The sequence below is a fragment of the Metopolophium dirhodum genome, chromosome 3, assembly GCF_019925205.1.
Source record: "Metopolophium dirhodum isolate CAU chromosome 3, ASM1992520v1, whole genome shotgun sequence".
Classification (NCBI taxonomy): Eukaryota; Metazoa; Arthropoda; class Insecta; order Hemiptera; family Aphididae; genus Metopolophium; species Metopolophium dirhodum.
The window spans coordinates 39,150,849-39,169,418 of NC_083562.1; the positions used below are offsets into that span (position 1 = coordinate 39,150,849).

The following is an 18,570-nucleotide window of genomic DNA, read 5'->3' on the forward strand; positions in this document are numbered from 1 at the left end:
CTACTATACACGAATTAAAGAAAATATATCTATAATTATTTGGGAGCGCTCCGCTATTTGAATAACCTCGAGGTGTACTCATTCTAGAGTAAATTCGACCCATATATTCTGGTTTGGAAGAATAATAATTTTAAAAACGAACGTGTTTCGTTCACTTTCACAACGTTACTAACGAATTTGCGTTCACTAAATTTAAAAAAAAAAATCGTCGACAAGGTCGGTTTAGGTGGTAACATTCACTTTTAAAGGCATGAGAAGTGATAACAGTTAACATTATTCTCATGTATAGTCTGTAATTTAGATAATATATTATAATATGTATGAAGATCTCAGGTTTTTCAAATTTAGAGTAAGATATTATTATATCGGTTTAAGAAATCATGTTTGTAATTTATTTGCCAGTAGTACAACTACAAGTCTAGAACAAACTGTGTATATATATTATGTACTCAATTTTTTCGTTCATTCTGGATTTTATTTCGTTCATTGTATAACACTTTAATTTCATAGAGTATAATAAAATCTATAACAAACTGTATTATAGTATAGTCATATACATTGAAAACCTACTTTGAAATGTATTTCGTTTAAGGCCACGGAATTACGATGCTTTTTTATAAAAAATTTGCTATAAAATAAAGTTATATTAAATATGACATAATATATTATATTGTTTTTAGATTCTGAGCGGAGTAATGAATTAATTGATTTTACGATGATATGAGGTTTTTTGTGATTGTAAAAAATGCTCGGAATTTAAATTTCAATATATTTTCCGGTAGGAAAATGAATCTAGTTGGTACATGTAGGATGTAAAATTAAAAATTTCCCATAGGTACTTTTCATAATAATCGGGAAAAACAAAACAAAAATTAAGAAACAACGGACATTTGTACGAAACACTGGGTTTTGAAAAAAATCGATTTTCTTATTTTGTTGTAATTCAAAAACAAATAACCGTAAGTACTTGAATACAGTTAAATTACAGTGACACTCGACACCTACTGTACGGCAAATCGGTTATCTACTGCCCCCCCTCTTTTTAAATAATCTTTTATTTTAATTTGTTTTCATAAACACTCAAGGTTTAAAAATATTCCTAAATATTTCACCCTATTTACAAGTGGTAAATCTAACTGAGCGACGGACCGTCGCTTTTAAATTAAAATAATCAAAATTCAATAATTTTAATCGGTTTGTGCCCATAACAAAACGACCGAGTACAGAGGAAGTGGTACTAAAATATTATTATTGTTATTCTTACATCGAATCTACACTTTCACCGTGAAAACAACGCCGATTTGAATTTCTTTTAAATTGGTTTGAAAGTTTTTATTTCGCGCAAATCCGTATCGACTTCTCGTAGAAACCGGCGACGATTAATATGGTTAATTAAACTGTGACAACACCGCTGTCGCATTTCCACGACGTCAATCCTCGTCAACAAATATTTTGTAATTTATATCAATAATATTAAAAACGTACACAGGCGAAAATCACGTTTGAGCGGGCTGTAGATTTTTTTTCAGTAGAAATGAACATTTTTTCATATATTCAGATGTGTGTAAATACTAAATGATCTTTAGGTCTTGGGAGGCCGGAGAGTACCATCGCTGAATGATTTCCCTCATCTTGTGTCTCATGTGTAGTTTTTATTATGTATATAGAATTATGTCATTCATCTTTTTTACTTATTGTGTTATGAAATTACAGATTGTAAATTTTCAGAAATAATAATGATAAAAAAAAGGTCTTGGTAAGGGGGTGGCTATTAGGCCCAGTCACCCGCTATTCGCGACTACGATAACGTTTACAATTTACATAATATTGCAAATATTTGTAGATAATAAATATTATAATGCACGACGAGTTCGGTAAGTATTGTTTGAACGAATCCCAATCACACACAGGCGTGACTCATACTGTGTGCAAATATAATATTATACTCTTATAATCATGATATTGACGTTATTATTTCCGTCTGTTCATAACGGTTTCAAGTTTAATTTAGAAAATTACCGCGGTAATGTATGAGTTAATGCGCAATATATTCTAATTAATGTTGCCGTCCACGTACCTACACGGCAGACTAGCAGATACGTGGTCAATGGTCATCGTTATAACCGCGTACGTACCTACATTATAACAGCAGCACAGTCGATAATATTATTGCACTGTCTAAAAAATAATGTAGGTAGGTCGTGTTCAAATGGTATCATCTATATTATACTCAAATAATATCATTATAATGACGTTATTATTTCCGTCCAACAGTTTGGTTTTGATTACCACGGAAAAGCGCAACATACTTAATATACTTAACCTAAGCAAGTGGTCGTCGTTATAACCGCGTACGTACCTACATTATAACAGCAGCACAGTCGATAATATTATTGCACTGTCTAAAAAATAATGCAGGTAGGTCGTGTTCAAATGGTATCATCTATATTATACTCATCGCGTCAATAATATCATGATAATGACGTTATTATTTCCGTCCAACCGTTTGGTTTTGATTACCGCGGTAAAGCGCAACATATTATTATAATTAATGCTGCCGTCCACGTACCCACACGACTTACTACTGCAGCGGGCAGACTAGCTACCACGTGGTCGTCGTTGTAACCGAGCACGTTACCTACATCGCAATACGACGGAGCGCAGCAGCACAGTCGATAATAATATTATTGCATTGTCTAAAAAAAAAATGTAGGTAGGTCGTGTTCAAATGGTATCATCTATATTATACTCAAATAATATCATGATAATGACGTTATTATTTCCGTCCAACAGTTTGGTTTTGATTACCGCGGAAAAACGCAACATACTTAATATACTTAACCTAACCAAGTGGTCGTCGTTATAACCGCGTACGTATCTACATTATGACAGCAGCACAGTCGATAATATTATTATTGCTTGTCTAAAAAATAATGCAGGTAGGTCGTGTTCAAATGGTATCATCTATATTATACTCATCGCGTCAATAATATCATGATAATGACGTTATTATTTCCGTCCAACCGTTTGGTTTTGATTACCGCGGTAAAGCGCAACATATTATTCTAATTAATGCTGCCGTCCACGTACCCACACGACTTACTACTGCAGCGGGCAGACTAGCTACCACGTGGTCGTCGTTGTAACCGAGCACGTTACCTACATCGCAATACGACGGAGCGCAGCAGCACAGTCGATAATATTATTGCATTGTCTAAAAAAAAAATGTAGGTAGGTCGTGTTCAAATGGTATCATCTATATTATACTCAAATAATATCATGATAATGACGTTATTATTTCCGTCCAACAGTTTGGTTTAGATTACCGCGGTAAAGCGCAACATATTATTCTAATTAATGCTGCTGTCCACGTACCTACACAACTGCAGCGTACCTACATTATAAAATACGATGTGCAGCAGCACAGTCGATAATATTATTGCACTGTCTAAAAAATAATGTAGGTAGGTCGTGTTAAAATGGTATCGTCTATATTATACTCATCGCGTCAATAATATCATGATAATGACGTTATTATTTCCGTCCAACCGTTTGGTTTTGATTACCTCGGTAAAGCGCAACATATTATTATAATTAATGCTGCCGTCCACGTACCCACACGACTTACTACTGCAGCGGGCAGACTGGCTACCACGTGGTCGTCGTTGTAACCGAGCACGGTACCTACATCGCAATACGACGGAGCGCAGCAGCACAGTCGATAGTAATATTATTGCACTGTCTATAAAATAATGTACGTAGGTCGGGATCGCGCCGCGACCGTGGCGCTACCTACCGCGGCGAAACACGGTCGCGATACAACAAAAACAACGATAATAATATTATAATTAATGATAATATCATGTTACGAGAGTGACTATACTGTTGTTATTATTATTATCATCATCGCGGAACTCTCTCGCGCGATCGTCGCCCAAATCATCAGCTCTCGTCCGACGTCGTCGTCGAGTGTGTCATAAACATTATTATTGTTTGTTATACACCGCGATTCGAATGGCATCGTGCCCAGACGACTGAATTATATTACACGTAAATGTATTTCGTACAACGATATTATTATCGAGCTGTGCACATTGCGACCGTCGTCGTCAGGGTTCAGTCGTCGCGTGTACGATCGGCGGTGCAGTTCCTAATAGATAAATAATATTAAACTCGTCGTGCGCGGTTGTCGGATTTCTTCGCCCGTTTTTCCAGACGCACACTCACATAACACATTAATAATATCATGTGTGTACCGATTTGATTTTTGGCTGCGATTTTTCTATTTTCAAGCATGTCCGAAAATGTTTGCTCGTCCACTGTGAGTACCATATTATTATTATTATTACGCTGTGTACTGCACACAATTATTGCACGCGTTGCATTCTCGTTCGATAAATTATTATTAAACATTTGTTACGTTATTATTATTGTACTCGCGCGACGAAAAATTCAATGTCAATGCATTTTACAGTCATCGGAGGACGAAAACGCTTGAAATGTACTTGGGTTTATATCATGGATTTTATACAATAAAACTGACTCGTATGGACGAAAAGAAATAGAAACTGTACGTCGACAATCCGCCGTGTAATAACTTTCGATTTCGTATCAGTGTGACGATTTAATATTTTCAAGTTGTATAACCTCCTATGTACAGATAACGTCGTCATAAAATATTATTATGGTCCACAATGTGTCAATTGATTGCATAATTCATCGACCAAAAATAGTTTTCTATTGTACACCATTGTTAATGGTTCATTATGCCAAAAAATACTTAGGTAGGTGGCACATCGACGCCTATGTCTTAAAAAACTGCTGTGTACTGACTAAAGACACAATAGATTTTAAATTCAGAATATTTACTATACTATAATGTGATATATCGATACATTTAGCACGCTACATTATAATCGTGGTTTTGGAGAAATTTACATTTTTTTTTACTGAAAGTAATCAACAAAAAATCGTATAACCGAATTCCGGCGTCTGCTGAACTTCAATATTTTATTGTTATATGGATGTAAGTAATAACTAATAAGTAGGCAGATTATATTAGACTGTAGAGCATTATAGCGTCTATAGAGTCTAGGTATACTTGACATCTAATCGTAATTCGAGTGGTCACGATTCGCACGTAAGACATATCGAAAAGATAATTATTTTTAAAATATTCTGTGATGATAATAAACTGAAATCGTTTTGTCAGTAAAGAATGTATAAAATAAAACATAATATTATTATGGGTTCAAAATGATAACACATCGTTACTAGCATTTAATAATATGTCGTAAAATAATTGATTTACTAGTTTCAATCACGGTTTTAGATGGATAAGATTCTATCCGTTGTTTCAGTAGACATGAGTACGAATGTACGATAACATGATTGAATGAATCGTGATTATACGTCAAGTAAAATACAATTTATAGCACCTATATATTAGTCATAAATTATTAATCTAATATATGTTCATAAAATTATCTAGGGTTACATTAATCTTCGAATGCGTGATTAAGTTTTAGATTCTGAGCGGAGCGAGGAATGTAATGGTTTTACAATGGTGTTTATTTCTTTTTCTTTTTTATTCTCTAAGCTTGCTGAAAAGTATCAAGTATAGCATCTTTTCTGAAAGGTGATGTTCTTGAGCTGATACTTTAAAGAGATAATTTTTCGATTTTCGAAACGCTACTCGAAATAAAAGCGGAATGAGAAAAAACGATTTCACGATTTTATAATATTAAATAATTACGGACGACGTTTTCTACCAGAAATATTGCTTCAAATGAAAAATGACAAGAGATATTTTTTGTTGTAATTTGGATTTTGTTCGAGTTTAATTTAATTTTGGGAGTTTTTTGTTGTAATTCGGTTAAAACCTTGAAATTTGGGTTGTTTACTTATATTAGCCTTACCTGGATATGGTAAAATTTTCAAAACATTTTAGCGACTTATGAGCTTTTTCTTTGATTTTATATTTTTTTCATTTTTATGTTATTTCCTAATTATAAATTATAATTATATAAATTACCTATTTATATAAATCGTTCTTAAGCTGTTCTTAAAACGCTTTGTTTATCACCATAGAAACGAATAAAATTAAATAAAAAAGATTTCCTCGTCCGCTCAGAATCGTTTTTTATCGAATGCAATCATTGAAATCATTGAAATCATTCAAATCGAATACAGTAAAATTACACTATCCTGTCCGAGGTCCGAAGGGACGATGGACAAACATCCACCACCGAAATGCGCTGACCTACTTTTTTTTTATTTATCTAAAACAATAATTTTCGTACTGATTAATGGATCAGAAATTTGGGAAAAATATTAAATAAATTCTCAAACCATTTTTTTTCTGTTTAATTTCAAAGAAAAATACGTTACTATTTGAAGCAACATTACGCATGTACCTACCTATAGTACCTACGTCACTAAAATAATAAAAATAATATAATTTTTTTAACATAATATTTATTTTAGTAAAACATCATTTTTAAGTTACATATTATATTATAATGGTTTTCATCTTAAGTATTATAATTTTAATTTTTTATTTACTAAACAATTTAAAGTTTAACTTTAAAAAAATAAAACTGAAATGTAATTGAATTTATTGGTATACATTTATAAGAAATAAAAAATTCCACCCGGAGTCATAATATATAATATATAAATATACATTGACTATATTATTGTGTACTCAATACTCACTGACCGCAACTGACCGTATATCCTAAAGACCTAACATTTTTTTCCTAGCTCAACGATTTCTACTTCTATATTCTGATATAATTTATGACAGCGGGAAAATGGTTATCGTACTCTAAATAATTGTTTAAAAAACATTAATTTATATTTTTACTCTTAGAAGTATTTTCATTTTTAAGGCGTATTTATTGTATAGGCATACACAACTAACCGGTTAAACGAAATATTTACTATGATTTTCGATTACTAATTAATAAATTCTGATTATTTTACTGTATTTTTTCAATCGGGAAATAGCTATTAAAAATACATGAAAAACTACAAATTACGTCTTATTACTGCATAGTTTGATATTATTGAGTGCACCCACGTATAATATGTTGTATTTGCAATTTCAGTTATATACCTATACAATGTATTACAATGTATGTATTATACACTATACAGTATAGACATATATTTGAACGATTTAAAGTCCTATAACGCCCCAGCCCCTGTAGTAAAATTATACTTTATAATAAGATATATACATATATTATATATATATATATATATATATATAGAGGTATACATGTATTTAAATTTTTTTAATGATTCTCTACAATTCGTATTAGGTTGAAATCGTCAAAAACAATGGATATGCTGTTGAAGTACACAATGTGGTCACGGAGGACGGTTACATCCTGGAGTTGCATCGCATCTCGGAAAACAAGAGCGGACATAAACCCACCAGGAACCATCCGGTGTTCGTACACCACGGCATTCTGGGGAGTTCAGCCGATTGGGTACTTGGCGGAGCTGATATATCGTTACGTGAGTAAACCGTCAATTTCGATAAAAAAATCGCTCGATCGAAATTTATATTATTTTCGAGTTTGTTCGCCGTACCTAGGTACCTACCTATAGTTGATAATATCGTGCTTTGTGCGTCTTGTACCGATATAATTATACATTATAATAATATTGTATTATAGCGATGCAACTATCCGATGCCGGGTACGACGTGTGGTTGGCCAACTGCCGGGGTAATACCTACAGTAGAAAGCACTCGACGATGACTTCCAAGCAAAGAGATTTTTGGAATTTTAGGTAAAACTTATAATATTATATAATATTATTTGTATTTTTGTTCATCGTGGATATCCGCAGATACCTACGTTGTGCTTGTACAATCATGATCAGAGACGTATTTAGGTTTGGCCAAATAATTTAGGCTTGGGCCCCGGGCGGTAAATTTTGAATTTTGGAGAGCATTTTGATATAATACGGTACCTAGCTCATTTGGGTGATAAAAAAAAGTAATGATGCTAATATGATACGATAACATACGATATGTGTTTAGCCGACGCTGAAAACCGAAGAATTGAGATACCCACACAGAATAGATGACAGCTGAAAGGAAACTGATAAGATATTGCATGGGCTCTTATGACCAAAAATATTTCGTAAATATATAGGTACGGTCGTGTCAGTAATAACGTCCGTAACGTTTATCGGTTAATACTCGGTAGTCGGTACTCGTTATCTATTACCTATGTTCGTAACAAGGTGTATTGATACACCTTGGTTCGAAATCACAAATATTATTATAGATATTGTGCCAATGTGCTCATAATATTATTATTATTTCTAATTTTTTTGGCTGTTTTGACCATAGAATCATGTTTAACAAAGAAGTTAGATTATGATGGTATTATTGATACCTTTGCCAATAAAAAATCTCGGCGTAAACATTTTTAATTTTAACATATTTCATATTCTTGTATGTATGAGACATACTGGCATTTTATGTAATATGTGATTCAACAAATGTATTTTTTATGTATACCTAGTACGTATATCTTTCAGATTATGAGTGTAGGCGTGTAGCAAAGAATGCATTAGTTCCACTATCATGTGTTTTTTTTTCAAATACACCTATTGCTAAAGAAATTTAGGTTGGGAAGGGGGCTTCTGTTTTTTTCTTACCTGGGGCCCAAATTTTCCAAATACGTCTGTGATCATGTGATTGTTTGTGTATATACTGATTATGCATTCTAACGTCAGTAGGATAAATTATCATACCAATGTATTTACATTTTGACAATAATAATTAATATAATATACGTACCTACCTATATAATAATATAATATACCATAATGACGGTTGTAAAGCTTACACGAAGTCGGGACGTTCGATTTGCCAGCTTCGTTCGAATACATTCTCATGAAGACCAATGCCCCGCAACTCCACTACGTAGGCTATTCAATGGGCACCTCCGTGTTTTTCATAATGGCTTCTGAAAGACCCGAATACCATCACAAGATTAGGTCTCAAATCAGTCTGGCACCGGTAGCCTACTTGTTCAACACAAGATCGTCTGTACGACATATCGCTCCGTACGCGGAGAAGATGAACGTATGTATACGGTTTTTGATAAATATTGTAGTAATTTACTAATTTATATTAATTTAAAAACATGAATGGCTATAACAAATAATATTGCTTTTAGATTCTCATTATCGCTCGTATATCGTTTATCTGTTGACAAAATCGTCAATGTTCATAGACGTTATCAACATTGTTTTATTGCATAGAAACTTTGAAATGGGTGGGGCTGAGAAAATGTACATAACTTTGAGTCTTTGCCAAATAACTATTTAATATATACAGGGTGTTTCAACAAACATGCTTATCCTCTTTATCTTTTTAATAATGCAGTTATTCAAAATCTGATATTTGGAATCTTTAAATAGAGTCTTTTTACATTAACGCCCCTTTTATAATGTACATTATTGAGTGGATATTCTTTTCAAAAATGTTGATGTTCCAAATTCAAAATTCAGACGAGTAGCTTTTCAGTTATGAAAATGTTTGTTCTAAGGACAATACTTCTTAAAGTGCAGATTTTACAAAAGTATGAAACAGCTAAATTAATATTATATATAGTGTTTAGTATACACTATACTTGGACCACTTTTACGAATATCTTCCAAACCCATTATCATAGGCCTATTATCCTTAGTACACAAAGTTAAATAACTCAAAATCTACTTGTTTGAATTTTGATTCTGATAGGTACATCAACATTTTCAAAAAAATTATCTGGTAAATAAATTATATTCGAAAAGGAGGGGTTCTCATTTGAAAAACAGCAGTTTCAGTCGCCACGGGACACTCCTTAAGTAATACAAAAACTTCAACAATTTCAAAAAATAGTCTTTGAGTATAATATTTAAAAATTCCAAAAATCAGAATTTTATTATTAAAGGAAATGGGGGAAGGATTTTGGCTGATTTACTCTGCAGTATACAGATGAAACTCATGCAAGGTTCAAGGTTGATACTTCAGCTGGTAAACACTTATATTTGAAAAATGTTATGGTTTAAAAAAAACATTCCAAGGTCAGGATATAATATAAGTAATTCAATATCAATTTCCACATAGGGAAATCCCGAAGAAAAGCCTTATTTCTAACCTAACCGTATTTCTACCAGTGTTATGGGTCGTTTTATAAGTAGGTACTAAAAAAAAAAAAATGGACAGGTTTATTAATTTTAACCTTAATTATTAAAATATTGTCTATATACCTAATATAGTATTATTTAATTTTAAGTTTACATTTATTTATTGATTATAAAATTAAAATGTAGTAAGACCAGGCGTACGTGTCCAATTTCGGAATCGTTAATATTGATTGCGATCAGATAGTCATATTCAAATTTAAATCACAAATAAATTGATATAGATATACAATCTTAATATAAGTTTATATCCTGATAAACAACCTACTAATTTTTCATTTCAACTTTTTTAAAATATAAGGGACGTTATTATAATGTTGAAGTTCAAATTATACAAAATATTTTTTTTTCAAATAATATTATATATAATAGTGATAATAATATAATACGATAATTAGAACCAGAAAATATATTTATCTAGGTAATAGGTAAATAGGAACTAGGTAAATACTTAAATTTAATTGTTTGTTGTTTAGATTATGTATCAATGGGTTTCGAATGGAATGTTTTTACCACAATCAAGGATGCAATCATTTTTGGTAACCAACACGTATGGAGAAAAAATTGCACGGACTTTGTTTTGCCAAAAATGCATATCTTATGCAGTGTCTTCCGTGTGTGGTAGTGAAACGTATATTTTCGACAATGTAATAATTATATTTTATGAATTCGTTAGCGATATTACACGAGGAAAAGCTATCATTGAAATGGTTATTGATTTATGATATATTTTGTTTGTCGTCATGACGTGTTATATATAGAAATTAATACCACTCGTCATTGAACACTTTCCGGCGGGAACGTCGTCCAAACTAACCACGCATTTCTCACAGCTTATATTGAAAGGTAATTAATCACTAAACAGTTACTATGTAAGTATGTAATCATTGTAACATAATATTTTATATAACGTTTTTGTCATTTTATTCTCGTGCTTTGAAATTTACTGTGCAGACAGTTTTAGTCGGTACGATTACGGTCCAATCATGAATGTACAACATTACAATTCTACCGAACCTCCAACATACGACTTGAGATCCATACAAGTGCCTATTGCGTTGATATACGGAAAAAACGACGTATTGACGGACGTGGAGGTGAGGTGTTTCCGGAAATTCTTGTAAAATTGTCACCTGTAGTTATATTAATTAGGTTGATGTGGGGTAGGTTGTTGTAAATTAGGACCAATTACAAACAGTATATTCATATACAATATACATATAAGATCAATTTATATCATTATATTCATTTTATCTCAATAACATGAGAATTCTTGAATATGTAAACGTATTTTATTTAAAATAAGACAGTTATTTAAGTGAGTATATAAATTGTGAATATAAACTATATGTATTTTTATTATACAATTTATCCAAATTCCGAAAATTTTCAAATCATTTTTTAGTTAGAAATTAATAAAAGTTTTTAATTGTTTAGCTAACATTAGAAATATTATTAGAAAATTCCCAACGAGTTTTGCGCCTTTATATAAAAAAAAAAAAGTTACGACAGGTACAACCCGGACACCCGAATAGTATCATTAATTTTTTATTTGATTCAAAAATGTTTACGAAATTTGATATACTCAGCGGTTTTATGCATAATATTGTATGCTAGTATGACACACTGTCTCCGCTCAGAATCGTTTTTGTATGCAATGATTTATCATTGAATTCAAATCTAACTCATCCATTTCAATGGTAACATACTCGACAACTATACTGTACAGCATTGCGGTACCCATTTGTCCACCTTTTTTTTATTCAATGACTACCTTAGTACCTACCTTTATCGTGTTATTCTTGCGTGCAGGACGTGATGAGACTGAAATCCCAACTTCCGAAACTGATGGACTTCGTTCCGGTCGACAGCCCTCGTTGCAATCACGTGGACTTTTTGTGGAGTCTAGACGTGACCAAACAAGTAAACGCGAAGGTGGCGGAAATACTGCAGAAGACCGACCACGCGGACTGGGAGTACACAGGTCCTCCCTCGGGCTCCTGTACAGATACCGACGGAACGGGTGGTAACGACAGTCAAACGACCAAAGAACGACAGCCAAACTCGACGGGTGACCATCACGTATACGTAAACTTTGCCCCGGGTCCGGATTGCTCGGCGATGAACTCATCGGGTGGAACTCCGGTGCAACGGGACGACGACAAGTCGGCGGAGATCGTACGAGGTCTGAACCTGCTACAAAAGGTACAGCTATTAGACAACTTGATCGTGCTGTTGAAGTCCACCGAAACGAAGTACCACCAACTACGGGACGGTTTGACCAGGGAGTTTTCCGAATGGACTCACGGCGCCCGAAACGAGGCCGGAATTGACGCTGTGGCGGCGGCCGGGGCGGAAGATACCGTGGTCGGGGTAAAGACCGAACAAACCACCACGACGTTGCGCCGCACCGGTATCGGAAAAGTCAGCGACTTTGTTGATTATTGTGGTGGTCTAAACCGCGTGGACGACCGAACGGCGGCAGGACGCGCGCTTTATACCACGTTCAGTAGTCTCGGAAGAGCGATCAGGTTCTTGAAGCTGCGTTATAAATAAACGGGTGTTTTCAAGGGACCCCTCTCACAAAAATATATATGTTCCAGTTCATGTGATTTTTTAAAAATTATATGTATTGTAAAATGTGCACCTTTAAATGCGTAAATGCGTTATACATAATATAGAGGTGAGCTCATATAAGCCTTAGCATTATCTGTTTGCTATATTATGTACTTACAACCAAAGATTTTGTTTATTTAATAGGTTATAGGACTATGCCTAGCCTCAAGTACGACATAGCGTCTATTATATATTTATATTGTATACCGGTTATTATGATCTGTAAGAAGATTATTTGTTAATAATAAAACTATTTTGTGATTTAATATTATTATTGTAATGTATTTATAGGTATATTAATACTGATATCCATTTGACATATATTCAAATTCTGGGGTCACCTGGAATAGTAGGAACAGACAGTCCAAAGATCAGGGCTTCAGGTGGTTGCGATAGTTGTGAAGATTGGAATATAGCCGTTTGTAAAATTGTTTGCGTAATGTTTTTTCTATCACTCGTGGGGCTGAGTGAGAAAACAAATAATACGCCGTTGACATCCTCTTAAAATTATGTTCAGTATAGAATTTAAGAGATTTTTGAAGGTGATATGACAGGTTTTCACCTAAATGTGAGCTCCTATTATAATATTATTTATGAATATCAAAAATAATCATGTTACATTATTATCTTATATAGTTAATAGTTATATATGTATGTAATATGTATTAATAATAATACTATACCTAATTGATATTTTATAGGTATATCATATTATAACGCATTTTTACAAAAAAAAGTGAAAAACATCAACAATTTAAATTAATCCACCTTGGATCAGTCACTTGTCTACTCAGTACACACTACAGTCACACATCACTCACGATGGATATATTATATTGCCTAAATCCGTTGCCTTAAAAATGGATCACTTTCAAGTTTCAACAGCATAGATAATACAATACACTGGATAGAGCTAAGATCACGAATAAGATATTATGCTTAAACTGCTTAAAGTATATCTTAATTCGTGGTTAGTGATTACAATTTAAAATCTTGAAGCATAGCAACTTTACTAGGCCATGTATATAAAACATACAGTGCTAGTGCTTGTGGTAATAATATATAACCGTAATTATTCAACCACTACACAGTAAATAGGAATAGAAATTATATAACTATTGTAATTACAAATATACTTATACTCCCCAATCTAATATTGTAATGAATACATTAGGATTTGATCAGTTAAGTTTTTTATTTTTGTACTTCCCTAAAAGATGTGTGTTTATTTTCCGTTTATATTTTTTATTATGACACCTAAGTCTTTTTTTTTATTAATTGTGTAATTGTATATAATCTATTTGTATTATATTTTACAAAATTAAGTCAATCGCATTCAAAATAAACTGCTGACCTATCGGTTTATCTTTGGTACATACTTTAAGTCACCATAATGGCGAATGCGTGTACAATTATATACACATGCGCAAAATGTATATAATATAACCTATATAGGTAATAGGTACCTAATATGCTACCCGCGAATAATAATGAGTTAAACCTATATGCATTATACCTATAAAGACATACAGCCGTTGAGCCGTACAAGTTAGGTTGTATACAGGTAGGTATTATTGCTTAAACAGGAATAAAAACTAATAAAAAAATGTACAAGCAAATATTTCGATGATTGAATCAAAGCTGACAGAACTACAGAAGAGAGTAGCACTATGTGCGCACAGTATTATATACCTAGCTAATATTATTATGGTCGTATTGGTCAGAACGTTTCGAAAGTTTTGTATAACTACCTAATTATAAGCTATTAAAAAATTCACATGAAAAATATTTGTGTAATTTATAACGTTTCAATTTGTCAGCCACTCCCGAAACTTCGCTTTTGATCTGTGTTAACTTAACTGCAACTATAGGAAAACAACTTTTTATTTGAATAGGTATAATATAACAAAACCTATAGGCCTCCTCCTAATCTTCTATATATATATAAAATTACTTGTCCTGAGTATGAAATTATAGTATGAAGCTATGAGTATGAAATTTGGACAGTAGTTTTGTTTTGTAATGTAGACATCCACTAAGAAAAAAATTTTCAAAATTTAACCCTGGAGGGGTTAAAAGTGGTAAAAATGAAAAAAATCACCTAGCCGGAAGTGGGAACCACTGAAGCTATGAGTATGAAATGCAGTCAGTAGGTAGTTTCATTTTGTGATGCAAAAGTCCTAAGAAATGATTTTTCAAAATTCAACCCTACAGGGGTTAAAAGGGGGTAAACATGGAAAAAATTGATAGACTGATTCATTTGCCTTATCACCAACTTCACTGTGTCTGCAATCTAACGCAGGTAGATAGCTTACCTGATAATATACTGTTCGTATAGGTAACCATAAGCGAGACTCACGGGCAATTCCACGCGGGATGGCTAAAAATTAAAAAATAATATTATTTTGCTTCGATATGCACAGTGGCCACAGCGAATTACACCTAAAAGAAGTTAATTAGTTAACATTTTTTTCCGGGCAACGCCGGGTTATTCAGCTAGTTGTATATAAATAGTAAAATTGGTCGAGCGCTTGAAGACGTAAACAATTTTTTATTCTCAAAGATCAATTTAAGACTGTATTTTAAAATATTCTAATAAAAAATGATGTAAAGGATTACAATTATAATTACTTAAAACCCTACTATAGAAACCCTATTTTATACATTCAAAGTTGGGATAACTACTAAACTGCCTACATATTATTGCCAATTATTGAGTTATATATTAAGGAATACTAGAGAATTTAAAAATATTCAAACACTAAAAACGTTCTATTCTTCCCTTGGTATATCTAACTTAGAGTTTGGATCATTGATATGGGGTAAAAATTCGACCGATCAACTGGTTGACAACCAGAGACTCGATGCCATTAGTAGCAGACTCTATTTGAAATCAGCCATGTGTCTATGTGAGGTTAGACGTAAGCTATCAGACATCTTATTTATTTATAATCTCCTTAGCAATATTGATTGTCCCGCATTGTTAAATTAGATTTTTAATTTTATTATTCAATTAGAAACTCAAATGTATATGTGTGCCTTTAAAAAAAATTGTACCGATTCTATTCTCCCGAGAACGCTTACGCTCTATAACCTAATTTAGTAATTTGTAATGATGTTGATTTTTTTTTATGCCCCTTAATGTATCAGAATGAAAGCTTTGTCTTTATTTTCAAGTTAAAACCATTTATATTTTACCTTTCACAATATGTGTTCTGTACCTATTTAATTTAAACCAAAACTTTATACTGTACCTATATATTATTTTCTTCTTTCTGTTTTTGGCTGTTAAGATTATAATTATACCTTTCTTTTTTTTTGTTTTATTGATCAAGTAATTACTTACAACCCGGCATCTAAGGCCATTAGTTACAGTTAAGGTGGCACAAAAGTTAATTACAATGGGTATGCATTATGTTATCATTTTCTAAAAAAAAAAAAAGTAAGAATAAAGGAAATGTATACATAATTTTTAAATTGCGTTGCATAAGTTGGTTGATTTTAGGAAGTCTATCATCTTTCTTTGTTAAAGGGCTTGTCCCGTAAACAATTTTAATGTATGATATTATCATCAGTGCAGAACAAAAATGCTGTTCATTCCCTTATTAAATTCACAATTGTATTTAAAAACAAACAATCCCCTCTACTAAAAACAATTACTAATAGCTATAGTGAGTTGGTTAGTATAGCCTATATAGCATCACATGCAAAACATATGTATAAGCATTAATTATTGATTGTTTTAACTCAAATAACCGTAGATACTTCAAAGTTCTATCAAATATTTGTATTAGCATTTTATAGTCATGGTTGAAAAATGTTCGATATTTTTTGGCATTTTTGAGTTCACTGAATGGATGGTATTCAATTTGAATTCAATCTTAAAATATCAATGTAGGTATGCGAAAAACGATTCTGAGTATATTTTATATTATATTTATTTTGTTATTACTTATTATTTATACGGTAGCCGGATACCCTGTAAGTTGAAATAATGTTGTACAATGACAAAACAAATAACTTTAGTCGTTATTTTTCGTTATATAATATGTAATTTCGTCTAAGTTAAAACAATTATAAATAAAACTGCGTGTATGTATATTTTTAGATTTTTTGGTTACAAAATAAACTATATTTACGTGGAACTTGTTTTAAATGTTGAATCCTTAGAAATAAAAGTTAAATAATTTATACATATTTAACTGTAAAATCCTTTTTTAATTTTCAATTTGCATATAAAAAAAAATTGTGTTAATGTATTTTTAATATTTTTCAACTATTATTGTAACAACATATTATAGGAACCTCGTATTAAATTTCCAAGCTTTTTGACCCGACGAATACAAATTATTGATGTTTATAGAAAAGAAAACTAAAAAAATTGGAAACTGAAATTTTCCGTAAACAGTTCTAAACAAGTCAAAATATTTAGAAAATGTTATGGTCTAAAAAAATTTTAATATAAACATTCAGTGAAAATTTCTTATACCTACGGTCATTTGTTTTATTACTACAATAAAAACCAATATCGATTTTGCGTAAAAATTACTGTTTTCCGGGGCTTTTGAAAAGAACTGGGAATTTTAATTTTTGACTTCCAAACGTATCAACCAAAGATTCACTTTCCCATCAAACAAGATACAAAAGTTGAAAATTTTGCTCCCTAAAAATGTTTGTAGTGTTTGTACCCCTCTCCCTTTTACGCAAGACCAAATCCCTCGTCCAGGTGCTGTAACGACGTCGTATTGGCACACAGCGTCTTTATTGGATACGCAGTGCTTGGGGCTTTTCAAAATCAATGTTTTTTGGTTTACCTAAATGTAACAACTCATCGATGGTAGTAATTACTTTATATTACTATTGTATAAGATTATAAAAGTATATTGTTATTTGATAAAATTACTTTGTTGTATTTAAATTCCCAAGTTAACTTAATTTTAATAGAACTTTTATGGAACTTAACTGTAACTTTTATGGAACTTCACTTTAATTTAACTTGAACTTAACTTTAATAAAACTCATACGGAACTTAACTTTTCTTTGACTAGAACTTAACTTTGATTTGACTGGAACTTAACTTTAACTTTTTTGGAACTTAAATTTAATAAAACTTTTATGGAACTCAACTTTTCTTTGACTAGAACTTAACTTTGATTTGACTGGAACTTAACTTTAACTTTTTTGGAACTTAAATTTAATAAAACTTTTATGGAACTCAACTTTAATAAAACTTTTGCGGAACTTAACTTTAATAAAACTTTTATGGAACTCAACTTTAATCTGACTAGAACTTAACTTTAATTTGACTGGAACTTAACTTTAATATCACTTTTTGGAACTCAACTTTAATTTGACTGGAACTTAACTTTAATAAAACTTTTTGGAACTCAACTTTTCTTTGACTAGAACTTAACTTTGATTTGATTGGAACTTAACTTTAACTTTTATGGAACTTAACTTTATAAACTTTTATGGAACTCAACTTTAATAAAACTTTTGCGGAACTTAACTTTAATAAAACTTTTATGGAACTCAACTTTAATCTGACTGAAACTCAACTTTATTTTGACTAGAACTTAACTTTAATAAAAACTTTTATGGAACTCAACTTTAATCTGACTAGAACTTAACTTTAATTTGACTGGAACTTAACTTTAATAAAACTTTTTGGAACTCAAATTTTCTTTGACTAGAACTTAACTTTGATTTGATTGGAACTTAACTTTAACTTTTATG

At 31.8% G+C, this 18,570-nt stretch overlaps 1 protein-coding gene across 2 annotated transcripts; it reads left to right on the top strand.

Annotated features, from left to right (window-relative positions):
* The first annotated feature begins 3,869 nt into the window (after positions 1-3,869).
* LOC132940234 (lipase 3-like) lies at positions 3,870-14,217 on the top strand. 2 transcript variants are annotated; one of them, XR_009664072.1, is made up of 9 exons: positions 3,870-4,321; positions 7,329-7,527; positions 7,689-7,803; positions 8,869-9,112; positions 10,695-10,865; positions 10,980-11,064; positions 11,173-11,315; positions 12,031-13,056; positions 13,126-14,217. XR_009664072.1 is itself a non-coding variant. In XM_061007709.1 (8 exons), the coding sequence occupies exons 1-8, from the start codon at positions 4,295-4,297 to the stop codon at positions 12,772-12,774; spliced, it is 1,728 nt and encodes a 575-aa protein (XP_060863692.1). In that variant the 5' UTR covers positions 3,870-4,294; the 3' UTR covers positions 12,775-13,105. The 2 variants fall into 2 exon arrangements, 1 of the variants encoding a protein (XP_060863692.1); XM_061007709.1 differs by lacking the exon at positions 13,126-14,217 and having other exon boundaries at positions 12,031-13,105.
* The last annotated feature ends 4,353 nt before the right edge of the window (positions 14,218-18,570 follow it).